Genomic DNA, 27,828 nt, shown 5'->3' with positions numbered 1-27,828 from the left:
ATCCGTCTGTTTATCTTATCAACCTAGTTTACGCTAAACGGGGTGAAAAATGTAGAACTCCCAGCATGCACCGTGCGTGGGGCTGTAGACACGTGACGTGGAAGCGTCGCTCGGTCTCCTAGCAATGGGGAACGGCGTGGTTGTCTAGCAACGGGAGACGCAGAAGGGAAGTGTGCTCAGACTGTGCGGTGAGAAATGTCGGAGAGTGTGGCTGAGATGACTCCGGATCCCCGGGAGCTGCAGATCCACAACGCCAAAGCCTACCTACAGCAAGCCGGTCCGAATGGGGTCAGCCTGTGAGTATGGAGGAGGGCAGATAATCGGTCACAGCATTGCACTGTGTGTGTGTCCATTATTAGAATAATGAACACTCGATCCAAAGACGATCCCGGTGTAATACAGTCTGAATCTGAAGATTATGGAAAGACAAAACTTTTATTTGGGCCCCATTCTCAACTGTGCATTCCAGGAACAAAACACAGACTTACGTGTGTGGAAAACACATGGAAAAGGCATGATGCACTTGAGGGATCATTAATTGTTAATGGCAGCCCAGATATAGCGAGCAAATACATGAAGCTCATCACTAGAAAAGGTCCCGGAGCTTCGGCATGTTTTCTGTATGTAGGGCAAGCCATTCATAGGAGTGCGCTGTCACACGCAAACACTGCAATAAAAGCGCGAATAATGCATGACAAATGCAACACGGCGATGTGAGTGGGGCATTACAGGGAATATACACTATATTACCAAAAGTACTGGGGCGTTTGCCTTTAGACCTCTTTCACACTGAGCCACGGCTGTATTAGCACTAAAGCACCGGCTGCTAGCGGGGCGCTTTTGTCCCCCTACTAGTGACCGAAAAAGGGGTTAGAAACGCCCGTGTTGCGGCGCTTCTGAATTGCTTTTTAGGGCAGGGCGTTTTGGGAGAGCTCCCAAACTGCCCCAAAGATGCTGCTTGCAGGACTTTTCCTAACATCCGCAAGCGCACTGCCCCAGTATGAAAAGTCACACTCAAATGAATGGGAGGCAGTTTTCAGGCATATTTACAGGCTAATTCTAGCACTAAAACACCTGAAATACCTGCCTCATTGTGAAAGGGGTCTTCCACGCACATGAACTTGTGACACGCACATGAACTTTAATGGCATCCCAGTCTTGCCTCACAAATGGGCTTCTGGAAGAATGGTCAAACATTCCCATAGACACTCCTAAACCTTGTGGACAGCCTTCCCAGAAGAGTTGAAGCTTTTATAGCTGCAAAGGGTGGGCCAACTCAATATTGAACCCTACGGACTAAGACTGGGATACCATTAAAGTTCATATGTGTAAAGGCAGGTGTCCCAATACTTTTAGTAATATAGTGTATATATACATTGTATACACATACAGCCAGATGTAGCAAGGGAACTTCAGGTTCAGCGAACCCCTCATATATAAGGATGCAAATCACCAAATTTACAAATTAATGTTTGACAAATTGTACATACAGTACTAAGATTTTTTTTTACACCAGTGTAATGCAGGAACATGCACAAAATCGCATGTTTTACAAATTTTGAGTTCTAAACTCCAAATTTCAAGTTCCAAATTCCGATTCTCACATTTTAATTTCTGAATTTCAAATTCCAAGTTCCAAATTCCAAGTTATAAACTCAGAGATCCGAGTTCCAAATTCAAAGTTCCAAATTCCAAGTGCCGAAATTCCGAGTTCCAAATAATAATTTTTGAACTCCGTGCCCTGAATTCCAAGTCCGAAATTAGTAAACAGAATGCCAATCTGCTATGCGTGAATCTATCCATTGCATATACGGGGCGGCATGGAGAGAGGGGGCGGAGCCCCTAATGGATGGGCTGCCACTGCAGAGAAGAATTTATTCTGCTTTTAGGTTCCACAATTGGATGGTTACAAAGTCTGATGCAGTTAGGGAAGGGAGGAGACTCCTACTGCCCAGTGGTGCAGTTTTTTGTTATACCCAAGCGAATTCCGAGTCCCCCGAACTCCCAATTCCGAGTCCCCGAACTCCAAATTCCAAAATCTGAATTCCAATTTCTGAGGTGGTGATAAAGGAAAGGAGAAAGCATGTTACTAAAGCATTTGACCAATGTTTTTAGGTTCTGGAAGTGGATGGCTACAATTTTTGATGCAGTTAGGAAAGGGAGGTGCAGTTTTTTCTTATACCCAAGTAAGGCTTTGTTGACGCCATGTGCAGAGACATGATTTTTTTGCACCTGTTTCTGCAAGGGCACAAAGAAAACCATTGTTTTCTTTGTGCCCTTGCATAGAGGTATTTTAGAAAAACACATCTCTGCACATGGTGTGAACAAGCCCAAAATATTCAATGCAAGCCAAATCTGCTTTTTTCCCAGCAGTTTTATGCCCATGTGGTGTGAATGAGCCCTAAATCCAGCTATTGATAAACTTTTGAAAACGTGTTAAAGCAGACTTCAAAGACTTGTAACCCTTTGCAAGTCAGATCTGTGAAAGGAAGTTTGTGTTACAACCAATCAGATGCGTCCTTTTGTTGCTCAGCCAAAACTCAGAGTATGACAGCTGGACAATGATTGCGAAAGGATGTGCTAGCCAGTAAGTTGAGGAAACTGCTGCACCTGTGACACCCTGAATATCAGGAGATAAGATAAAGTGAAAGAAAATAAAGTGCGCGGTCACAAAAAATATTAGATGAACTAAAACCAAACACTAAAACATGATTGTGAGTGCTATTAAACGTGCACAGCTGTCACTTATACTTTGACCAAGTGATGTGACCCAGTCAATTGTTAACACAATGGGGGTTATTTACAAAAGGCAAATCTACTTTGCACTGCAAATGCACTTAGAAGTGCAGTCGCTCTAAATCTAAGGGGTAGATCTAAAATGAGTGGAAGCTCTGCTGATTTTATCATCCAATCATGTGCAAGCTAAAATGCTGGTTTTTATTTTCCTTGCATGTCCCCCTCGGATCTACAGCGACTGCACTTCCAAGTGCACTTTCAATGCAAAGTAGAGTTTCCTTTAGTAAATAACCCCCAATGTAGAATAACATGGGTGAAAAAATATTGTAATTAAATTTGTGAATAAATGTCAAAAGCGAGTCCCAAATAGAACTCAATAAGGGTTGATTATTTATTATTATTATAATTATTATACAGGATTTATATAGCGCTAACAGTTTTAAGCAGCGCTTTACAACATTAGGGCAGACAGTACAATTACAATACAATTCAATACAGGGGGGAATCAGAGAGCCCTGCTCGTTAGAGCTTACAATCTAGGAGGAAGGGTCGAGTTATACAAAAGGGTAATAGCTGTGGGGGATGAGCTAATGGAGAAAATAGTGCAGTTGTTAGATGGAGGCAGGATAGGCTTCTCTGAAGAGGAAAGTTTTCAGGGATCGCCTAAAATTGGATACATTTGGACACAGTCTGACAGATTGGGGTAGCGAATTCCAGAGGATGGGCGAGGCTTGGGAGAAGTCCTGGAGGCAGATATGGAAGGTGGTGATGAGGGAGCTAGAGAGCAGGAGGTCTTGGGAGGAACGAAGAGGGCGATTAGGTTGGTATTTTGAGACTAGGCTAGTGTGGTAGCTGGGGGCAATCAAACAGTCCCAAATGATATTGAGTGCCAAATGGATGCTGTTCCAAAACCTTCAAAGTGCTGCATGCATCACCAAAGTGTACAATAATAAATGGCCGCTTACCAGTCCTCAAAGGTCAATGGGCATTTACACTGCTCTCAGCTGAGAGACATCGATCTGTATCACTGTCTATATGGAACTCTGGATGGTCAAAGGCACCCGGCTCACTGATAGAAGTGGAAAGGAAAAGGAGGGCCAATAGTGCAATATCTTTTTATTTATTAAAAAGGAATCGCATTTACAGACTGATAACTTGTATCAAGCACAGAATCTCGTGGTAGACACGGCTGTCTGCAGTACGGACTGTGTGACCTGATGACACGGCTGACCCCGACCAATTGTCCAGCTGGACAATGATTGTTTGGTGTGGACAATGCAGGCACTGTTCTGTCATCCGGTTAATGTACATAAGGCCCAATGATGGTTGGTGAAGGAAGCCAGTGTTCTGTATTCTATTAACATGTTTGTTTTTTCCTAATGATCAACAGATATGATCACATCTCTGCTCTCCTGTCCCGGATCCTAGCAGAGCGCCCACCTAATCCACTGGAGATCCTGGAACAGCTGAGCACAGAACTGCACTGGTCCAGGCTGAACAAAGGACTTGACACACTACGCACCCAGAAAGATGACCCACACACTTACATCAAGGCAGAATCCCACCGTGCGCTCTTCACCCATGGAGGTGGAGAAGGAGAGGAGGCCGAGGGAGATGGGGAGATGGTGAGCAATTAAGATTCAAACAAAGTCAACATAATCACTTTAAGTTTATGAGTCGCCCATAAAGTTCACAAACATGAATGTAAACGTTCCTGTACTATGGTTAGATATTGATGAAATATGTAAGGCCTCATGCACATGATTGTACAAGGGCTGTACAGCATGCAGCGCCTGCATAGTGACATAACCAGGACCCGTTGCATACCGTCACCCATTGAGATTCATTAGAAGAGGTGACTGTACACAGTTGTGTGCTGCAGATTGCATTAAACACAAACATTTACACTTACATATGCTTCAAATGCAGATAGGGTGTGATTGCCTTTCAGTGGCTCGGAGGTGATATGTCGCCTCCTGGAGGCCTGTTTTATCTCCTAAGAGGTTGCAGCACTGCAACCATGTGCATTGTATGCTGTTGTCTGCATCTGGCTACAGAGGGGATAATTCCCTAGGGCAGGGATATGCAATTAGCGGACCTCCAGCTGTTGCAGAACTACAAGTCCCATGAGGCATAGCGAGACTCTGACAGCCACAATAAAGGCACCCAGAGGCAGAGGCATGATGAGAGTTGTAGTTTTGCAACAGCTGGAGGTCCGCAAATTGCACATCCCTGCCCTAGGGACTCCTAGGTAGCCTCTTTAATAAACCTGCTGCTGGTGATATGTCTCTAGGGGCAGAAATGCCTGTCTGACACTAGCCTAAGGGACCTTTCACATGGGCGCCTTTTGTTCCAATCAACAGGGGATCTGTCTGCTCATCACAGCAGAACTGATGACAGGTCCCTGTCCACATAGTTTATGCAGAGCAGATACAGACAGAGCCTGCTCTGATCTACCAGTGTCTGGGAGTAAACAGACTCTGATGTCCGTTTACACCTGGCTGCCTCCAATCTGGTCCACTCAAATGGAAGAGGATGCATTTTTTTTTTTTTTTTTTAGAGGGCTTGATTTGATTTGATTTGAGTTAGGCAGGTGTAAACAGACACAAGTCTATTTGCACCTGGCGGGCCATAGTAATGCATGCACCTTCCAATCAGGTCCATCTGAAAAACTGACAGGAAGACCGGATCGGCTTAGGATCTTAAGGGGGTGAGGGTTACCCTTTAAGGCCAATTTAAAACCATTTTTTGCTCAAGTTATGATTCTGGTTTGCTACATTTTTTGCATGCTAGGGCACTGGGAATAGTGGGCATGCTATTTCTGAAAACTTCCGAGCAGTGCGATTTTCTTACAAAACCACATGCAAAACTGTTTTTTTTTTTCTTTTTTTCTTTGTTTTGGATATCGTATGGACAGATGAGAACACCTCCCCTAATTTTTTTAAGTTATCAGTGCACCATTGGGGAAATTTCTCTTTATTTTCTGTGCCAAAAACAACAGGAAGTTAGAGAAAATTCCCAAAGTGAGGAGAATTCCCCCTAGACAGGTGTTCCCAGAACAGGTGGGCCTGTTAGAAGATTTCAGCCCACCCCATGTTCTGGGGACAACTCTAAAATGTTGGGTTTTACTTTACCTTTTTTCTCTGTGATAATGGTCCCTAGTATAAATAGAGGAGTGAATCTCCCCAATGATGACCTGGAGAGCAATAAAAACCTGACAGAGGGGTCATCTGACACTATCCAAAAAAACAAAGAGAAAGATTTTGCCTAGAAATACATTTAATCACTTGTCTACCTACCAGCACTATTTTTAAATAGTGATTGATAGGCAGGGATTTTAAATGCATTCCCATCTGCTACAGCAGCCGGGAGGATGTTTACACATGTAGAGCAGGCAATGGGTTTTCACGTGCAAGTGACTTAGTCCGGTGTTAAGCCACCCGATCACTTCCACAGCCTGCCGACAGGTAGGTATGTGGACCCTAATGTCTCAGTAAAGAAAATCTGTAATTACAGTGTGATATTACATAGGGGACTATTGGGACTACACAATTTTAAGGCTTAGATTAGTATTAACTCGTTGGAATCTCATCTTTTATCTTTTACAAAAATATTTGGTAATATATTGTGTTTTGTGTGCACTATAATTATTATTATTATTATTATTATTATACACGATTTATATAGCGCCAACAGTTTATGTTGCGCTTTACAATGTATGGGGGGGGACAACACAATTACAGTACAGTTCAATACAAAAGGTACAGGAGGGCCCGGCTCGTAGAGCTTACATTCTAAAGGGAGGGGGTGGTGGTACAAAAGGTAATAGCTGCAGAGAATGTTTTGATGGGGGTGGCTCGGGGACAGTTGTTAGGTGGGCGTGGGACAGGCTTCCATGAATAAATGAGTTTTCAGGGATCTCCTAAAGGTGGACAGGGTAGGGGCTGATCGGACAGACTGGGGCAGGGAGTTCCAGGGGATGGAAGAGGCTCTGGAGAAGTCTTGAAGGTGAGCATGAGAGGAAGTAACAAGGGAGCTAGAAAGCAGGAGGTCCTGGGAGGATCGGAGGGGACGTTTTGGGCCATATCTGCAGATGAGGTTGGTGATGTAGATGGAGGCGATGTTGTGGATAGCTTTGTATGTTATGGTTAGCATATGGAATTTTACATGGTGGGGTAGGGGAAACCAGCGAAGGGATTGGCAGAGAGGGGCAGCAGTCACAGATCGATTAGTGAGGTGTATTATATACTATATACACTATAGTTAACTCTAATGTGTTTTTTACTGGACATTTGCATTTGATAAGCATGCTCTAATATCATGTGGCACATAAAAATTGCAACTTGCACCATTTTATTCTCCAGTGTCTATGCTTTCATAAAATAAATAGTTTGGGGATTTAACTAATCATAATGCCTAAAATGTGCATTTTAACATGTGCAATCACAGGAAAAATGTCTCTGGTGGAAAAGTGGTTAAAGTAGAAGTCCGATATAAACCTAAGGTTAAACCTGCTCCCATCCCCATTCTAAGTCTTATACTAATCAACTTGTAAAGGAAAGATGTGTATAGTTACCTAATTTAAGGGAGCTCTGGTCTAGTCATGTGTTCTCCCCAGCAGCCAGCTTCGGGGGAGAGGAGAGAGCAGCGACTATGGTTGCAGTGCCTGGATGGTAACGCCACCTATGGTTTTACTATGGGGCATCTGATGTCTGCTGTCCCTCCTCTCCCCTGAAGCCATGGTCATCTTATCTGCTCCCAGTGCTGGCTTCAAGGGAGAGGAGGAATAGGAGCCCTCGGATGCCCCATAGTAAAACCATAGATAACATTACCATCCAGGCACTGCAGCCATTGTCACTGCTCTCTCCTCTCCTCTGAAGCCATCGGCTGGGGAGATCACATAACCAGACCGGAGTGCCCTTAGATTAGGTTAGGCCTTTACAGGCTAGATAGTATAGGGTTTAGAATGGGGGTGGGAGCAGGTTTAAGCTTTGATTAGACCAGACTTCTACTTTAAGCATGTCATTGATAAACACAGATGTATCCTTAGATAAAAGCTTAATGTAAGATGGTCCATTTGGTCATTTGCCAGTAATATTCTAGGATTTGGCTATTCAATTTACTGCTGAGGAGATTTATGGTTTAGATGAGACAACAACAAATACCATCACCAAAATATAGATCCCATATTTTATTTTTTTTGACAGATGGACTCTCCTCTCCCCAATCTCCTGGATCTTGCTCACCTGCTTCAGCAAGGAGGTGTGAGTCTAGGGCGAGACGAGACGGTGCGTATAGCGCTTGCCTTGAAACGGCTCACTGACACACGCCCCCTCCAGCGCTGCCGATTCTGGGGCAAGATCCTTGGTGCTCATGGCAGCTACTTGGTGGCAGAGGTGCAGTTCCGAGAAGGTGAAGATGATGAAGCTGAGGAGGGGGCCGAAGAAGAAGAAAAAGCGGCAGAGGAAGAAGAAGATGAGGAGGAAAAAGAAGAAGCAGAAGATTTGCCCCCAAAATCCACATACCGGCCCCCTCCTGTGCTGCCTCGTGAGGAAAATGGCACAGGAGCAAATAAATATGTTTACTTTGTGTGTACAGAACCTGGTGCAGAATGGGTCCGCCTGCCTCCTGTAACACCTGCACAGATTACAGCAGCAAGAAAGGTATCCATCTCAATGTGTGCCTCCCAAACTGTAGTTATCATATGCTGCAATGTCTAGAAAAGACAAGCGCTGCTCAGCTATGACATTTTCCATTACTCCTTATCTTATTAACCCCATCTTGTATATGAATGTTACCGTGGCAACTATTTAAAGTATGGCCAAACCTTTTTTTGGCTATAATTCCCTTTTGACTGACAGATGTGCATTTATTAATGTATTCCTGTGCCCCAGAGGCAGATTCTAGCGTGCTCTTGCTGGCTGTTAGCTGACTGAGTATAACCACGCAATGTACGTGAAGGATCCTGACAGGCATGCCCACTCTCTCAAAAGCCTATCACCCCTGTGAGTGCTGGAGAGTGGTGACTGACAGTCACTGATCTTTGGTGAGAGCAGACTGAAGACTGAATGATCAATGACCATGTAATCACTCAGTTCTCTGTCTTAGACTCGGCAAAGGACTGCTGCAATGTCACACATAGTAATAAGCTTAGGAGTGTTTGGATCCTAGTCTGAACCCACCCAAGCAAGCCAGCCAGGAAGCTGTCACCTGTACTGGAGCAATCATCTGTAGTTGAGGGATTTCCTTTACTGCAGCCACAACTATACAAGGGGAATGAATATGTGTGGCTGTAGGGTAGGGAATGCATTGGCCACTTATAATTAGCCTAGTATAGTGACAGCTTCCTGGCGGGCTCCCTCAGGTAGCTTCAGACAAGGAGCCAAACATGCCATTGAGGAGTTCACCCCTAGTCACACAGATGCAGCATGCAGGTGAGTATGTATGTTTGATTTTTTATTAACCTCAAATTTCTCTTTTAAAGCCCGCCATTCTAATAATTTTATGGTGATTTTGAGGGGTTAGAGTCCCTGTCAGTCTTTTTTTTGCCATCTGTGTCTGTTTTCTTTCAGGGCAGGAAGGTATAGGAAATCTATTCAACAGGAACATGGGCAGAAACCAAAACAAGCTTTTTTAGTAGAATGGGGAAGTGTTTATTGTACAGGTGTCAAGATATGAGAAAAAATCCCCCTAGTGGAGTCTTGGCATAAATACCAACCTAAGATACATTTTGAAGATTCCCCACTCTGTCCAAAACTAAAATAAAGAATTTTGGCTGGAGTCAGACTTTTAAGTATTGGAAGAGTTTGGAGCTCTTAGCAATAATATCCTATGGAGGTTGAAGATAAGTTAGACCAGCCTGCAAAGAACCAGGGGCATGACTCACCCCATGCTTTATTAGAGTTTTATATTTCGTACACATTCCTCTAGGGCAGTGTTATTTCTGAACGTCATTGTGTACACACTACTTTGATTATTTTTTTACCTGACAAATGTGTGATTTGAACAAAAAAATTAAATCCATAAACAATAAAATAGCCATAACTTTCTTTCTGATCAATTGAGACCAAGGGCCGGTTCACACTGGTGCAATGCCAAACATCGCATGTGATTCACACTGCATTGCTGTACAAATCCCATGTGATGTTTGTATGCTGAATTCGCATTGCATAGATGCAAACAGTATGGCGGAATTTGCATCGCATTCGGACCAAACTCATGCAGGACCCCCCTCCCCCCTTTTTTTTGTCCGCACCAGAATCGGATTGCATGGGTGTTCACACCAATGCGATCCGATTCCTGTTTAAAATCGCAGTTCGCACTGCGATGTGCGGACCGATCTGGGGGTGTCATTAACTTTGTATTGACACCTGCAGTGGTTCATTGAGGGCAGTGTGAACTGCCTGCGAGTCAGGTGCGATGCGGGAACCCACACTGGATTCGCAGGGTTTCCCTAAGTCTGGGTTCACACTAATGCAATTGCAGACATCACATGCGATTCATACCGCATTTCTGTGCACGAAACATGCAGTGTCCGTGCGGTGCGCATTCAGCCATACAGTTTGTATGGCTGAAACCGCATTGTTTTCACACTAAAATGGTATAGGACCCTTTCTTTTTTTTTTGGTCCGCGCTAAAATTGAATCACATGGGCATTCAGACCCATGCGGTCCAATTCCATCAAATTCCACAGTTCACACTGCGTTCTGCAAACTGATTTGGGGTGTCCTTAACTTTATATTGTCTCCCGCAGCAGTTCGCAAAGTGCAGTTTGAACTGCCTGAGATTCTAATGCGGTGTGAGATTTGAACAAACTGAGTTGATTGGCCAGGGAGGAAAAATAATCAATCGTTTTGCATTGATCAGTAGCACTGAGATGCTTTGTTCATGAATACAATTGTATTTCAGTTAAAATTCCATAATGAGTAGAAAAGTATAAATTTTATTAATAGCGTAATTATTTCATAAGGTACAGAATAAAAAAGGCGGAATGTTAACAACAATGCATATAAGGTTTGACAGTTACCACATCGATTGACAGTATTTTCTTATGGTTTACCCAGCGCATTTCGGAGTTTCAAAATCTCCTTCTTCGGTGGGGTACGTAAAAGAGTCAATCATAAGTATGTTTTCTGAAACTGTCATATGCATAACATTCCAACAAAATATTAAAAACAACAAGAAAGTTGAGTGGAGTTGTGTCTTGGATCTGCCCGTCTATGCTTTTTTTGGTGTCATACCAAGTGTAGATGTGCTTGTTGAGGAGTGGTCAGATCAACCTGGGAAAGCATAGTCACCAATAATGCTGAAGTCAAAGAGAGGTGTGACTCTTATGATGAGAAGATTAATGGCGCTCATTCACAGGCAATTGTAGTACGCTACCAATCAAGTAGCCACTTGTGTGATATAAACGACCGTGTGAAGACACAATCCGGCATCCGACCAGGTGGTGGATGTCTCTAGTGGAAGCAGAGATGCTATCAATAACTTACAATCATAAGTTAAATCTTTTGATTGAAATCCCCTTCCCCATGTGTGGCATATGGGTTGTCGACTACAGATCGATTATTCCTATTAGAAGATCATTTGTCTAAGCCGTATAGCTGTCATTACTGTTCCAGGAAAATAGTTGTATTAGTCGCTCCTACTTCTTTATGAGCCTTATCTGCTAATACTACCATAGTAGGGGAAGAGCATGCTCATTATTAACATTCACGATTCAAAAACACATTAAAACTTCCAATACTGACAAACACTAGAGCAACCCTTGGCCATCTTTCTTTTACTGTAATATACCAATTAATTTTTCAACTAACATTTGTAGTGTAGATTAGGTTCCATTTTTCAACTTCATTTTTAGTCAACTGATATCAATTTAATCTTTATATCAACAGATCCGACGTCTCTTCACAGGAAACCTTGAAGCTCCAGTTGTGACCTACCCCCCATTCCCAGGAACAGAGGCCAACCTCCTGCGGGCTCAGATTGCCCGTATCTCAGCAGGAACCCTTGTCAGCCCTCTTGGTTTTTATCAGTTTGGGGAAGAGGAAGGAGAAGAAGAGGAAGAAGGGGCTGTAAGGGACACATACGAAGAGAATTCCGAATTTGAGGGCATTCCAGTGAATGAACTGGTGGAGAGCTTGTCTAACTGGGTTCACCATGTCCAGCACATATTACCACAGGTGAAAAGAGTCACTTTTCAGATGTAGGTACTGGTCCTAGTTTCAGGTTACATGGCCTCACAAACATACCTGGTTCCTTGTTCTAGGGACGATGTGTCTGGTATAACACAGCTGTAAAGTCAGAAGAGGAGATGGAAGAAGAAGAGGGGGAGGAGGAAGAGAAAGAGGATGAAGAGGAACCAGAGCCTGAAGTGGGCCCTCCTCTGCTCACACCTCTCTCTGAGGATGCTGGTACCCATCTTTTGTGTCCTTTGAAAGCACCTGTAGACTTGCAGAAAATATTATGATGCAAAGGTGGCATATAGATAAAGTAGATGTTGTGTGTTTTTTATTATTTTCATTATGGAGGTTTCAAAGTCGAACTCCAGGGAAAAAAATAAAAAAATACACACTTGCAGTTGGGCCCCCTGCGCTGCACAGGTAAATGCTCATTATGCCTGAGGGATGCTGTGCAAGCAGCTTTACCTACCTTAAACCCCGCTTTGAGCGGCTCCAGTGTTCCCCTACTCTGGCCAAAGCTCTGGTCTGTGGGTGACGACTCAGTGCCATTACATGCAATAAAGGGTCATTGTATTGTAAGCTGGGGAGGCTGTAATATGACCAGAGCTGGTCAAAGCTTACAGAGCAGCTGTGGTAGACCGGTCACAGCACTGGAGGGAGCCTGTTGGAGTGAGGAGTAACGTAAGTATTTCTCCCCAATCCTCTGCCCCTAGACTGAACAAGCATTTTACCTTTACAGAATAGGGGAGTCCACTGTAAAGGTGATTTTTTTTCATTTTCCTGGTGTTGGGCTTTAAAGTGGTTGTAAATCTCAGACATGAAATATGAACAAAACATATCCCTCCAAAGTGTGTACTTGTCTCAATTAAGAGGACTAAGTGTCATTTCTGTCTGCTGCTTCATTCCTCTGCTATCACCATCTATCACATCTGACAAGTTTTCCAGACACCAAGAGAAATATGGTGACAGGGGAGGGACCTCCAGCTAATTGACAGCTGCAGCTCTGTTCCTGTGTGCTGTGTGAAGCGGGGGTGTGCCCCTTCCCTCCAATCAGTTCTCAGAGCTCTCCTCACTGAGCTCTGCAGAGTGTGATTCTGCAATACTGTAGCTGCTGACGTTTAATATTAGGACATTTATCTGTCCATGAATTCAGCGGTATCTTCATCTGAGCCAATTTTTCAATCAACTCTTGGGATCCGCCGCTGCCATCTCAGGTAAGGGAAACCAGCAGTGAAGCCTTGAGGCTTCACAGCTGGTTCCCTACTGTGCACGTTTGAAGCGCGCTGCACTTTGTGAATGGCACGACGACGGGGGAAGGAGGAGGGAGCTGAACTTCTGGATGAGTTTTCTACGGGTTCCTGGTTTTGACAGGTGCCCGCTCCCCCCCCCCCACCCGAAAAGTGCCAAATGTGGCAGCAGAGGGGGGAGGCAAATAAGTGGAGCTTCCATTTTTGGGTAGAGCTCTGCTTTGAGCTCACTGCCCCTTTTTTCTGAACTCTCAGACAAGCTTTAAAATTCAGCACTTTGAACAGATGTAGAGAAGAGAGGCTGCAGATAGACAAGTACAACTTATATAGGAGTATTTGTTTCATCTCTGTATCACCTGAGACCAGTCACTGCACTGGGTATATGTAAGGGTTTACAATCAGTTTAAGGTATTTTAGGTGGGTAAAGTTCAACCACAAGCCCTGTTTTAGTGATTACACTCTTTTTTTATATGGATTCTGCAAGCAGGTTAGGATAAAAAGAGTTTGGTTTAGTGATGTTTAGTAGTGAGAAATTAACATCCTGCACTCTCATGCCTCAGATCAGCTCCAATTCATGCACCTTCGCACCTCTGATCACTGTCCCCCCTGCACATCTGTCCCATCACTGTACCCCCTGCTTTTCTGTCCCATGGCTGAACCCCCTTTTCATCCCTCCACCACTGTACCTCCTGCACATCTGCACCACCACTTTACCCCCTTGCTCTTCTGCCCCACCACTGTACCTCTCTGCACATCTGCTCCACTGCAGTATCCCCATGCTCTTCTGTCTCACTACTGAATCACCTTCTCATCTGTCCCATCAATGTACCTCCTGCACACCTGTCTCACCTCTGTACCTGCTGCTCTTCTGCCCCACCACTGTAACCCCCTGCTCATCTGTCAAACCAATACACCTCCTTTCACATCTGCCACACTGCTCTACCCCCCTGCTTTTCTCTGTCCCACCACTGGACCCGCCTTCTCATCTGACCCAAAACGAAACCCCCTGCTCATCTGGCCCAACACTGAACCCCCCTGCTCATCTGGCCCAACACTGAACCCCCCTGCTCATCTGGCCCAACACTGAACCCCCCTGCTCATCTGGCCCAACACTGAACCCCCCTGCTCATCTGGCCCAACACTGAACCCCCCTGCTCATCTGGCCCAACACTGAACCCCCCCCTGCTCATCTGGCCCAACACTGAACCCCCCCTGCTCATCTGGCCCAACACTGAACCCCCCTGCTCATTTGGCCCAACACTGAACCCCCTGCTCTTCTGTCCCACTGCCGAACCCCCTTCTCATTTCTTCCACCACTGTCCCTCCCTGCACATCTGCCCCACCGCTGTACCCTCTTCTCATCTATGATATGCAGAGTGGTGAAAGGAAGCAGAGATAAAACACATCTACCTGTCCTGACACACTCATCCTGCTGATTGACCTCTCGCATCCAGCCCACGTGCTTGTATATGATGTCACATACCAGCATCTGAAATGGATGTGCAATGATGAGCTCAGGTCAGGGGCATTTTCTGGAAGCAGTGGGCCTGTGTGCAGGATCATAAGTGGGGCCTCCGCTCTGCGCCACATGAAAAGCTGGGTGTGATTTTCATTGCGCTGAATATTGGCTGTGGCTTAAAGGGTAAACAGAGTGCTGGGGTTCAGTAGCAAGTAAAGCAAAGGTTCAGGAATAATTTCAACAAAGTTCCCAGAAACTCAACAGTAATTCCATAAACTGTCTCCCTTCTTTCTAAGATTGGTAGTGGCAACCAAGCGAGTCATCTTCCTCCAGATGGTGGGCAGGGCTAGCAGGACTGTGATTGGCTTTAGCAGTGGCCAATGACAGTCCTCCTCCTGGAAACAGGGACAAACCCCCCCCCCCCCCCCAGCAGAACTGCACCCAATCTCTTCCCCATCACAAAAGCTGACGATCGTAGCTACAGCAAGGTTACGAAACCAAACAATGTTTCCCATCTTTTATAATGTGTGGGGGCACAGTGCCTCCCCCTCAGTGCAGGTGCGGCATGGGGAATTCTGAAATTGGATTGCATTAGTGTATCATTGACACTTCCCTGCACTGTTCTGCTGATGAGGATGGAGTCGAGTGCAGGGAAAAGGGGCTTTGTGTGCCAATGTCTTCCTTGTTCTTAGTCCTAGTCACTAGGTAATGTCCTCTGCCTTGTGGATAAATACATATAGGTGCTGCCTGTGTGTAGGTGTTTGTGATCTCCTATGGTTCTATAAGTGCCTTGCAGCACAGAAATCATCATATATGCCTCCTGGAAGTGGACATTGAATAAGACAGTTATGTGAATCTGCCTCCTTTCTTGTTGCATTTACAGTGTACAGTATGCATACCTCCCAACTGTCCCTCGTTGAGAACTAAATCCCTCTGTCCCTCGTGCAGCCTCAGTTGTCTCTCATTTTGGACAGTGTGTGGACCTCTAAAAAAAATTCAATGTTTAACTGTGGGCTCCTTGAGGGTAGGGACCAATGTGAGTGTGCAATGTACAGGAATAGGGGTAGACACTCACTCAGGTTGAACTGGATGGGCTAGTGTCTTTATTCAACCTTACTTATCACATTAACATTTAACCAATCATTTTTTGCTTATTAATTCTTCATGGGCCCTGTAACTGAGGCCCTGGCAGGGAGTGTACCACATACCTGGTAAAAGAGCCTGAAATGATGAAGAAAGCCTCTCTTACAACTCAAGGCCCCTGGTAGTGTGAAGAGGAGTGCAGAGTGGCATGAGTGCCTGAAGGTCTTTCCAGTAGCAGAGTGGGTATCCATGCCAGGCAGGAAAGGTCACCAGTAGTCTTCAATGAAGCAGGTGGGCTGGTAGACAGCTGGTGGAGGGCAGTCTGAAGCAGGCTGGTACTGGTGACAGCAGGCAGGTGAGGCATGCACTGGTAGCCGACTGTAGAAGAGCAGAGTCAGGCAAGCCAGTTCATACGCTGGCAGGATAGATCAGGTACGAGAAGCAGGCAAGAGAGTGGTCTGGGTAAGGAGCCAATCAGTGGAAGAGAAACAAATGAAGCATACAGAAGCGGAGGTCAAGGACAAGCCGGGGTCAGTGCAGGCAGAGTTCAGAGAGTGGTCAGACAAGCCGGGTCAGCAACTGGAATCAGGATATAGAATAACAGGGTTACAGGATATAGGGAAGGCTGAAAGACAAAGAAGCATTGATCCTGAGCACCATTTAAATGGCCCATTTAGCACCAACATCTGTCACCTGTGCACGTAAGCACGCTAATGTGCACGTGTGCCCATATGCATGGGCACATGTGCATAAGTATTAGCCAAGTTCCTACGTGTAACAAGAGAAAGAAGGCATTAGCCTGTGAAGAGGCACAGAAGTCAGTCTAGAAGAACCGTGTTGTCTACTGGCATGCTCTTTCTGACAGGGTATGTCCTTTGCCTACATACTTTGTGTTAAAGGATGTCCCTGATTGCCATCTCAGAAAGTTGGGAGGTATGAGTATGTGCAGACAAGTCGAGTGTAGTACACTGGCCTGAGCTGTAAGGACAGCTCTCACACCACAAGAAAAAAAATGGTGGATCCCTGGTTATATTAAAGAATTTAATGTGTAAAACAAAACAGTTATCCTTTGAAGTGGAATGAAAATCTACCAAATGTCCAACAACTAAACACAAAGGGTTTGGGTATTCAAAAATACACAACTTTTTTTTAACTTTTCCCCATGAAATGTATTATATATTGCTATTCCTGGTTCCCCTATCAATATAGAATATTATTATAGCTGCTGTTAGAGGAAACTTATATTGAGGAAGTAAAACATTTGATCTCACATTCTAGAAATCTATCTGCTTGGCTGTTGAAACAGTGATTTCGGTACTCTTGAGTCACTGACTTGGAACACGTATACAGATCAGAGGCTCTGAATTTAGTCTGACTTTGCGGATCTGCATGCTTGTTTAAGAAAGGTGACCTTGAAAGTGCTGAAGCCATGGGATCAGTATGACAGCCAGACAGCACATTCAGAACTGTGTCCGCCTCTGTATTTCTCTCAGTACGGGTTCCCTTCAAAAAAGACACAAGTTGGTCATCATCGGATCCAGCCACTTGCAGCAGGATGAGGAAATAATTAAATGTTTTTGGAGACTCTGTGACCCTATTAAACACTCTGTGGTTAAAAACTATTGAGGGAAAAGTTGATCACCTGAGTTTGCTTTTGCCAACATCTCACTATTGGTAAATGAATAAGCCACCATAAGTGTTTACGGTGTGCATAAACATGTATGCTCAGCTGATAGTAGTTTGCAGGTTTATACACATATCTTCTATGGCAGTCAGAATAGTTCTACTCCCACTAAATCATATTGTCGTGGTAGGATTTTATGGTAATTTATTTTTATTTTTTTCAGAAATTAACCAGACGCCACCATGGACAGCTTCACTCTCATCTTCTCTCATCCCTCAATATGCTCTGGCAGTTCTTCGATCCAATCTGTGGCCAGGAGCCTACACCATCTCCAGCTCCAAGTATGTTCTCCCATCTTGCGACCTTTTCTAAAATTCCCATCATTGCCCGTCTAAAGCTTGTTTTGTTGATTTCAGATGAAGCTTAAAATATATGCTCTCCTCTTTTTTCTTGTAGGGTAATTAGGCATACAGGGCTGGCAGGAAGGCACCAGTGTGTGAAGGATAGATACCCTTAGGCAGGGCTGGGACAAGGGGTGGGCAGGAGGGGCGGCTGCCCTGGGCACTGTGGTATCATGTGAGATAGGGGGGCACCACAAGGAGGCTGGTGGGAGGGGGATTTGTGTTACGCAAGGGAGTCTGGGGGGGGCGTCAGGGGGTAAGAATTGTTCTAGGAGGGCAAATTTGGGAGGTGTGGTAGAAGTGGTAATTTGGGGGGATTTGTGTTGGGAAGAGGGATGGGAGAAGAGGATTTGTGATAGAAGGGGGGATTTTGGGGGTTTGTGCTAAAAAAAAAAAAATATCGTAGCGTGGTAATATATATATTTTTTTTTTGCGTGGGGAGGGGTGGGGCGCAATTTGGCAGGTTTGCCCTAGGCTTTGGATGGCCTTGTCCCACCACTGCCCTTGGGGACAACATCCCCTTGTTTTCAGAGAGAAAAGCATCTTTGGTAAAATGTTTGCTGAAGTGCTGGCACCTTACTGGTCAGGTTTTGGATAGCTGCACAGCAGTTTCTTCCAGCATCAATGTGTCACCCTTTCAACAACTAATTCAAATGTCTAAATATGCCCTTGTGCCTGATTAAAAATAGAAGGGAAGGCATTTGAGTGTGTTGAAATCCCAGATCCAGGATTTAATTTAGAGCCTCCAGAAGTTACACAAAATCTATCCTTGCGGTGGGGGTGGGAGGGGGTGGTGGCATCAAGGGTTAAATATAAAACAATTGAAAAAAAAGTGGAAAAATGCTGTGCTAAAATATGATAATGTACAAGGTGACTCAATTAAAATTAAATATAAGATATAAGACAAACACATGCATATATGAGTGAAAATAGGTCCAGATTAGGTCTTCAAAAACACTGCAGTGACACTTTGCAGAAAGGAAGTGTTCAATCCACTTTGACAATCACCACGTGAGCCTTAACCAACTACAAGCAATGGCCTCTTACCAGAACATGAGGACTCCACTACAGAGTCAAATCGGCATAAATATGACAATCCCATCAAGCATGATCTTATTTACAGATCTGATTTACATTGTTTGGCTGGAGTTCAGCAGTATATCTCGTGAATCCAATCAATGGTAACATCAATGGCAACCAAAAATGCACGAAATTCCACATGAAATCAAAATAGAAGAATCCACAGTGTAAAATGGTCTAAAAGGTTTTATTGCACTTCAAAGTATGAATACTACTAACATGAATAAAAACAATACGCACTTTGTATGCATAACAAACCCAAGATGCATGATAGAGGTTCCAAACAATGCTTCACAAAAATTACCAGTCCAAGTAGGTGTGGCGACATCACATGCATTAGCTCCTTGCAACGCGTTTTGTCATATGTGACATCATTAGGGGCATAAATGGTAATTTTAGCATGGCAATTTACACAATTATCAAGGGCTAACTGCTTGTTAGGTCTAGGGGTAGCTATAGAGACTGCATTACTTACCTTAACCCCCATTCTGGTTGGCTGCACCACTGTTCTCATCTACCTCCGCTGCTCTGGGTTGCCGGTGGCTCAACAGCATTATCACAAATAATCAGGGCTATTAACCCGACAATGCACATGGAAGATGTAAGAGAGTGACCCAAGCTGGGAGCACTTTAGAGAGGAGGCTTCATGTGACCGCTCACACTGCTGGAAAGGCACTGCTTGACCATGCAATAAGGTGAGTATTACTCCTTTTTCTTTCTCCTGATTAACCCTAGACTCAATAGGTAGTTAAGCCTTGCAGTGCAGGAAGATCATACTGCAAGGATACATTTTCTCTAATTTCTGGTGTTGGGCTTAATAGATACCCCACCCATTGTAAAAAAACAAACAGGGAAAAAAGCAGCTCTTGTAATACTCCCCTCTCAAATGCATTTCCCTGAGACTCACTGCACTGCGGTCCAGCACCATTCCTCTTACAAACAGTATGACACCCAAAATCTTTGAACCCACTTCGTGTAAACACAGGACCTCACGAGCTTGCCTTTAGGAGTGTATCCTAATGTCACCCCAGGCGCACAGCACAACTATGCAGATTGCCTCGGCATATTCTCTACATCACCGAGGACCGCATAAAAATGTGAAAAAGAAAAGGACTCCTCTGATACTGGAGTCTTCAACTCAGGCTAAATATACCCCCAGTGGAAAGTCAGTCAAACAAAAACTCACAAATAAAAATTGGGAATTTTTCATTCTAACAGGCAAAAGGTGATAGGAAGGGAAATCTAAAGGATGAACAGTTAAGCCGCGTACACACGGGCGGACTGTCTGGCCTACTTAATCCGCCGAAACACATTTCAGCGGACAATCCGCTCGTGTGTGGGCTTCAGCGGACTTTTTCAGCGTGCAGTCTGGCGGACTAAGTATTTCGGAATTTCCGTAATACAGTCCGTCGGACTCGCATTTCGGCGGACAATCCGCCCGCGTGTGTGCCAGTCCGCCGTACTTTTGAAATGAGCGGACTTTTCCCGCCCGGAGAAAAGTCCGCTCATTTCGAGCGGGTATCCAGGTAGGCGGGGCCCGCGAAGGAGACGTCGCGGGCCCCGCCGCCTGGTATGGACTTAAAGGGGAACCCCAACGCTGAAAAAAATCGGCGTGGGGGTCACCCCCAAGTCCACAACAGACCCTTGTCCGAGCACGCTACGCGGCCGGCCAGGAAAGGGGGGCGAGCGAGCGCCCCCCCCTCCTGAGCCGTACCAGGCCGCGTGCCCTCAACATGGGGGGGTGCCTTGGGGAAGGGGGGGCTGCGCGGCCCCCCCACCCCAAAGCACCTTGTCCCCATGTTGATGAGGACAAGGGCCTCTTCCCGACAACCCTGGCCGTTGGTTGTCGGGGTCTGCGGGCGGGGGGCTTATCGGAATCCGGGATTAAAGGGGGCTCCCGGGGACAAGGTGCTTTGGGGTGGGGGGGCAGCGCGGCCCCCCCTTCCCCAAGGCACCCCCCCATGTTGAGGGCACGCGGCCTGGTACGGCTCAGGAGGGGGGGGGCGCTCGCTCGCCCCCCTTTCCTGGCCGGCCGGGTAGCGTGCTCGGACAAGGGTCTGTTGTGGACTTGGGGGGGACCCCCACGCCGATTTTTTTCGGCGTTGGGGTTCCCCTTTAAGTCCATTCCAGGCGGCGGGGTCAGCGACATTTCCTTCACGGTCCCCGCCTACCTGGAGACGCGCTCGAAATGAGCGGACTTTCCTCCGCGTGTGTGGGCGAGTCCGTTCATTTCAAAAGTAGGGCGGATAGTATGGCGGACTTAGTACGCCGTATTAGTCCGCTCAAAAAGTGCCGTGTGTGGGCAAGTCCGTTCATTCGAAAGTATGACGGACTGTCTGTCGGATTGTCTGACGGACTAAGTTGGCCAGACAGTCCGCCCCGTGTGTACGCGGCTTTACAGTAATAAAAACTGCATTGTGCTTACACTGTTTTACTGCTCAGATCACAGAAAGAAGTGGTGTTACACTTTATTTATTTTTTTGTAATATTTCAGTTTTCATTAAAAATTGGAATCAAATTGCTTAAAGCAGAACTCCAGGAAAAAATGTTTTTGTATGCAAATACAGGTGCTTCCATACCTTTCAAGAATTGGTTGATGTTCTTGTACATAGTCCTTTTTCTAGTTTATCACATGAAGGGCCCTCCACCCCCCTCATATCCTGTTCACAAGACTGGTGGCTGATACTGTATGCCCTTTTTGCCCCCAGCCACCAGTCTTGTACACTCCCCCCTGTAGTCCATTATAAAGCAAGTACGTCGCTGCAGTGGGCAGACCTGGGAGACTCAGACTGATCCGTCCACTGTCCTGTATAGTTAGTGTTGGTCTGGGAGACTTCTGGTCTCTCCCGCCTCCTACGACCTCACTGACAGACCAGGAGTCTAAGCATGCAGTTTATGAAACTATCATGACATCCATTCCCGATACTGTGGGGATAATGTATAGTGTCACATCACCAAAATGTGAAAGTAGGAGAAGAGTGTGCAGTGGGGTGTGTGTGTGGGGGGGGGGGGGGCAGTCTCCTATGAGTATAAAAATGATCTGCCACACACCCATAATCCTCCCCACTTGAGACTCTAAGTCCTTGGACATGATGGCATTTGTAGTCTCAGTGAGTGGCGATGAACAGCAATGGGAAGTGTGGTCAACGGCTTCTGAGATCCCTTCTACTAGAGCCTGAGGATTGAAGAAGAAGCTGGGTAAGAAATTACATCATTGATTTTTATACAAAATGTTCACTTTTAACTAAAATCACATTAGCGGTTTTGCTGAAGTAGCCAGATTTGAACACTATCCCGGAGTTCTTCTTTAATTGTTACCTAGTTAGGTTGAGAAAAGTCACTAGTCCATCTAGTTCAACCAATAAAAAAAAAAAAGAAACACACAAATAGAAAAACTCCATATACATTATCCTATACCCACAGTTGATCGAAGAGAAGGCAACCCCACAAATCTCTACCTATCAGTGTAACCAATCAGTGCCCATCACTGCCACCTATCCGTGCTCATCAGTGTACATCAATGACGGACAAAAATTACTTGTTTTAAAATTTTATAACAAAATGTAAAAAATATATATATATTTTTTTTAAATGTGGTCTTTTTAAATTTTTTTAACAAAAAAATAAAAACCGCAGAGGTGATCAAATACCATCAAAAGAAAGCTCTATTTCTGGGGATCATTTGGGTACAGTGTAGCATGACTGCGCAATTGTCATTCAAAGTGAATCAGCGCTGAAAGCTGAAAATTGGTCTGGATAGGAGGGGGGTTTAAGTGCCCAGTAAGCAAGTGGTTAATGTTAGTAATTTGTGCTTCTCAGGAAATTTGAAAACATCTATATCGGCTGGGGGGTGAAATACAGCCCTGAAGGATACAGCCCCCCTGCACCTCCTCCGCCCCAGGCAGAGTACCCCAGTGGACCTGAGATTACAGAAGCAGTGGACCCCACTGTAGAGGAGGAACAAGCTCTAAAGGCTGCACAGGAAGAGGCTGCAGCTGCTGCTGAAGAGGCAGAGGAGGAAGAAGAAGAAGAGGAGGAGGAAGACGATTAATAAAATATATTGGTTTATGCTCTTCTTAGTTCCACAGTACAATATATTTAATAAAACTTTGTTTTACTTTTCATGTTTGTTTGGTGGACTATTTACCTATTGATATGTGATGTTGTTTTCTTGTATCTTGTGTAAACTAAGTGAAGCAACAAAGTTCTTCAAGTCATTCTGTCAGCAGCTCCACTTCCCCTGCCAGACCTTCTGCTCTGTACTTACATCCAAAAATGACAAGGATGGAAGGCTGCTAAGTCAATGTAGGAAGGGTGAGAAGAGTGAGCTGAGCTGCTGAGAGAAATATTTGAAGGACTTTGTTGCTTCTGCTGTTAAAGTCCAACTCCAGGGAAATTAAAAATTCACCCACACTGCAAGATATTTAGGTCTATGGAAAAGCAGTTTTACTCACCCAATTCCCCTATGTTCCAGCAATGGAATGCCCTCTCACCCACTGCAGACTTAAGCTGACTTGGCATGCTATGTGACTGCTGGGGCATAGTGAAGAAGAGGCTGCAGAAACCAGTTTAGGCTCGGTTCATACCTATGCATTTTTTATGCTTTTTGCAGAAACGCAACACAATTCACTTAACATGGTTTTGTATGGGGCACGTTCACATCTGTGCTTTTTTTCAGCTGCTTTTAGAAAGAGTCAGGGACTTTTTTTTAAAGCAAATGGTGCGTTTTTGGTTCAATAGACTTCAAAGGAGAAGCTGCAGAAAAGCATGTAGTGTGCTTTTGCTGTGATTTGCGTTTTGCATCTTTTAATCAACCCAACAACAAATTGGCCAAAAAAAAAGAATGAAAAAATGCAAAGCACATTAAAAAACGTGAGGAAAAATACATAAAAAACGCGTGTGCAAAAAACGTAAATGCACTGCAAAAAGCATTGCAGAAACGGATCGAAAGCAAACTGCATAGGTGTGAGGCATGGGTCAGGGACTTTTTTAAACACGAAACAGTGCTTTTCTTTGCAGAAAGCATGTAGTGCATTTTACTGCGATTTTGCGACGATTTGAGTTTTTAAATCTGCCTAACAACAAACTTTCAAAAAAAGCATTAAAGATGCACATCGAAAATTGCCACAAAATCGCGGTAAAAAACACGGAAAGCACCGCAGAAACGCTCATAAGCAACATGCATAGATGTGAATCGAGCCTTACAGTGTAGAGGCAGCTCCACTGCAACAAAGCATTTTTACTTTCCCTAGAGTTAAGTTTTAATTTTGAGAATAAACTGCTCCACAGTGCCTGCAGCTTCACAGGTTAAATGTCCACAACAACCTGGTGACAGAATTATGTTTGTTGTATTATTGGCCCATGTGTGGCATCAGATTGGATAAATGGCCCATGTGTAGCATCTTAAACCACTGACCTGGAAAACATTAGGCCATGATTTCTATAGGTTTGGGAGTATGTATTTTGTTGTCTTGAAATGGTGTTCATCACCAATTGACCAGATGTTCATATTCTCCTGTAAATGCACAGATCAGATAAGTACGGTAGGATGAGCCTTGTTCATGAGTGTTCTCTGTTATATATATATATATATGTGTGTGTGTGTGTGTGTGTGTGTGTGTGTGTGTGTGTGTGTGTGTGTGTATGTATATATACAGCGCCTTGCGAAAGTATTCGGCCCCCTTGAACTTTTCAACCTTTTGCCACATTTCAGGCTTCAAACATAAAGATATAAAATTTAAATTATTTGTGAAGAATCACCAACAAGTGGGACACAATTGTGAAGTGGAACGAAATCTATTGGATATTTTAAACTTTTTTAGCCAATAAAAAAACGGAGAATTGGTGCGTGCAAAATTATTCAGCCCCTTTACTTTCAGTGCAGCAAACTCACTCCAGAAGTTCAGCGAGGATCTCTGAATGATCCAATGTTGTCCTAAATGACTGATGGTGATAAATAGAATCCACCTGTGTGTAATCAAGTCTCTGTATAAATGCACCTGCTCTGTGATAGTCTCAGGGTTCTGTTGAAAGCGCAGAGAGCATCATGAAGACCAAGGAACACACCAGGCAGGTCCGTAATACGGTTGTGGAGAAGTTTAAAGCCGGATTTGGATACAAAAAGATTTCCCAAGCTTTAAACATCCCAAGGAGCACTGTGCAAGCGATCATTTTGAAATGGAAGGAGTATCAGACCACTGCAAATCTACCAAGACCTGGCCGTCCCTCTAAACTTTCAGCTCAGACAAGGAGAAGACTGATCAGAGATGCAGCCAAGAGGCCCATGATCACTCTGGATGAACTGCAGAGAACTACAGCTGAGGTGGGAGAGTCTGTCCATAGGACAACAATCAGTCGTACACTGCCCAAATCTGGCCTTTATGGAAGAGTGGCAAGAAGAAAGCCATTTCTCAAAGATATCCATAAAAAGTCTCGTCTAAAGTTTGCCACAAGCCACCTGGGAGACACACCAAACATGTGGAAGAAGGTGCTCTGGTCAGATGAAACCAAAATCGAACTTTTTGCCCACAACGCAAAACGATATGTTTGGCGTAAAAGCAACACAGCTCATCACCCTCAACACACCATCCCCACTGTCAAACATGGTGGTGGCAGCATCATGGTTTGGGCCTGCTTTTCTTCAGCAGGGACAGGGAAGATGGTTAAAATTGAGGGAAAGATGGATGCAGCCAAATACAGGACCATTCTGGATGAAAACCTGTTGGAGTCTGCAAAAGACCTGAAACTGGGACGGAGATTTATCTTCCAACAAGACAATGATCCCAAACATACAGCAAAATCTACAAAGGAATGGTTCAGAAATAAACGTATCCAGGTGTTAGAATGGCCAAGTCAAAGTCCAGACCTGAATCCAATCGAGAATCTGTGGAAAGAGCTGAAAACTGCTGTTCACAAACACTCTCCATCCAACCTCACTGAGCTCGAGCTGTTTTGCAAGGAAGAATGGGCAAGAATTTCAGTCTCTCGATGTGCAAAACTGATAGAGACATACCCCAAGCGACTTGCAGCTGTAATCGCAGCAAAAGGTGGCTCTACAAAGTATTAACGCAAGGGGGCCGAATAATTTTTCACTTTTCATTTTTTTATTAGTTAAAAAAGTTTCAAAAATCCAATAGATTTCGTTCCACTTCACAATTGTGTCCCACTTGTTGGTGATTCTTCACAAAAAATTTAATTTTTATATCTTTATGTTTGAAGCCTGAAATGTGGCAAAAGGTTGAAAAGTTCAAGGGGGCCGAATACTTTCGCAAGGCACTGTATATTGGCTGTGTTCACCATGGAAATAAACAAACCTTTGAAGGACAGCGTGCTGCGGCTGCACTTTGAATACATATATGCATCTGTGAAAATCTTGAAGAAATTCCAGAAGTTCCATAATAGACCTCTGTTTTTAATGTGTGTGCACTTTTATTATCAGAACAGGGATGAGAATACATTTCCTGCTTGTGCACAAAAATATCAGCATGACTCAACAACACAGGATTTGTTCTGCATTGGCAAGGGTTTTCTGTTTCATAAATGATAATTATTGTGCATCTAAGTTTCCCTGGGCTAGATTCTTGTCATTGTCAAAAATGTGGTGAGAACAGCTAGCTTCTCATTAAAATGTATCTGCAGCAGATTTGCATGGAAGCCCATTGTGAATTAACATGGAATCTGTGTCTGAAGGTTCTTTTTTACCCAGGTCAATTTATATCCACATAGTAGTTAGTCACAATTAGCTGGACTTGTTCTGTAATGTTAACAGGGCTTTTTTGTTAGAGAAGAGGTGCATAAACTTACCCAACCCTCCCCACTTCCCCAAAGGGCATCGATGTGAGTCATTGTGCGCACCACGTTATGGGGTGGGTGTAGCCAAATTGCACTAACAGTGGGCAGGTTAACCTCTGCACCCCAACATCCACAGCTCACCTCTACACCTCCCATTCACTGCTCACCTCTACACCTCCCATTCACAACTCACCTCTGCACTTCTGTCCACAACTCACCTCTGTACCCCTGTCCACAGCTCACATCACCTGTGCACCCTCGTCCATAACCCATCTCTGCTCCCCCTTTTAGGCAACTCACCTCTGTACCTCCATCTGCAACTCATCTCTGCACCCCCTGTCCGCAACTCGGCTCTGCATCCCCACCCAGGAGCAACTCACCTCTGCACCCCCCATCAGTAATTCACCTCTCCAGCCCTCGTCTGCAACTCAGTTCGGCATCCCACCTTTGCACCCCATCCATAGCACACTTACCCCCTTCCAACGGCTCTCCTCTGCAACCCTATCCATGTTAACCCCTGTCAACAGTTCACCTCTGCACCCTTCTTCCACAGCTTATTTCTGCAACCTCCCCCCTTCCTCCAGCTTATATCTGCAACCACCCTTCCCCAACAGTTACGTTTCTTTAGCCCTCTTCCATATCCCACTTCTGCACCCCTCCTCAACTCTGACCTCTGCACATCCCCTAATTCCCTCCCTCCACCCTCCATGCTTACCTCTGCAAAAAGCACCCCTCAGCAGCCAGCACAGCTCTAGTGCCTCCTGTGGCTTGTTTTACCCACAGAGTGCACACTCATTAGTGGCTCCACCTCTGCCTATTGGTCATCAGTGGCAGTGGAATCATCATTCAGGGGCATCTGGGCACCAGACCACAACTCAGTGCACGATTCCCCCCCCCCCCCCCGCCTGCCCATGAATACAATGCTCCAGATCTGCTGTCCCTCCTGTATTCCCTTGTTGAGTGAAGGGGCAAGGAGGGATTCTGTCAGAGGCGCACTGTCACTTGTAATCACAGAAGTAAGGCTTTACACGTGACTATAGATGGTGAGCACACAGCCAGTAGCAGCGGAATGGAGTTCTGCTATGTATGGCTGAAAAAAAGGCCTGATATGTTGCAGAAGATTGGTATTTTGTTCATGCCATTTCTTCAGTTCAAATAAGTGTTAGGAACATTCCCCAGCATCTGCAGGCTGGATTCTGAGCTGTGTTGCCCGCGTCCAAAGATG

The 27,828-nt window shown here is 44.9% G+C and overlaps 1 protein-coding gene across 1 annotated transcript; it reads left to right on the top strand.

The window, feature by feature from the left end:
- The first annotated feature begins 129 nt into the window (after positions 1-129).
- On the top strand, positions 130-22,934 carry RSPH6A (radial spoke head 6 homolog A). Its single transcript, XM_077455797.1, has 7 exons — positions 130-296; positions 4,127-4,361; positions 7,944-8,399; positions 11,631-11,918; positions 12,005-12,149; positions 17,555-17,672; positions 22,632-22,934. The coding sequence occupies exons 1-7, from the start codon at positions 196-198 to the stop codon at positions 22,861-22,863; spliced, it is 1,575 nt and encodes a 524-aa protein (XP_077311923.1). The 5' UTR covers positions 130-195; the 3' UTR covers positions 22,864-22,934.
- Positions 22,935-27,828: the final 4,894 nt, after the last annotated feature.

Source organism: Lithobates pipiens, unplaced genomic scaffold (assembly GCF_037356315.1).
Source record: "Lithobates pipiens isolate NorthernLeopardFrog02 unplaced genomic scaffold, aLitPip1_a1.2 Scaffold_1, whole genome shotgun sequence".
Taxonomy (NCBI): domain Eukaryota; kingdom Metazoa; phylum Chordata; class Amphibia; order Anura; family Ranidae; genus Lithobates; species Lithobates pipiens.
Note: the sequence above shows the minus strand (reverse complement) of the source record. Positions and strands in the feature narration are given on the sequence as shown.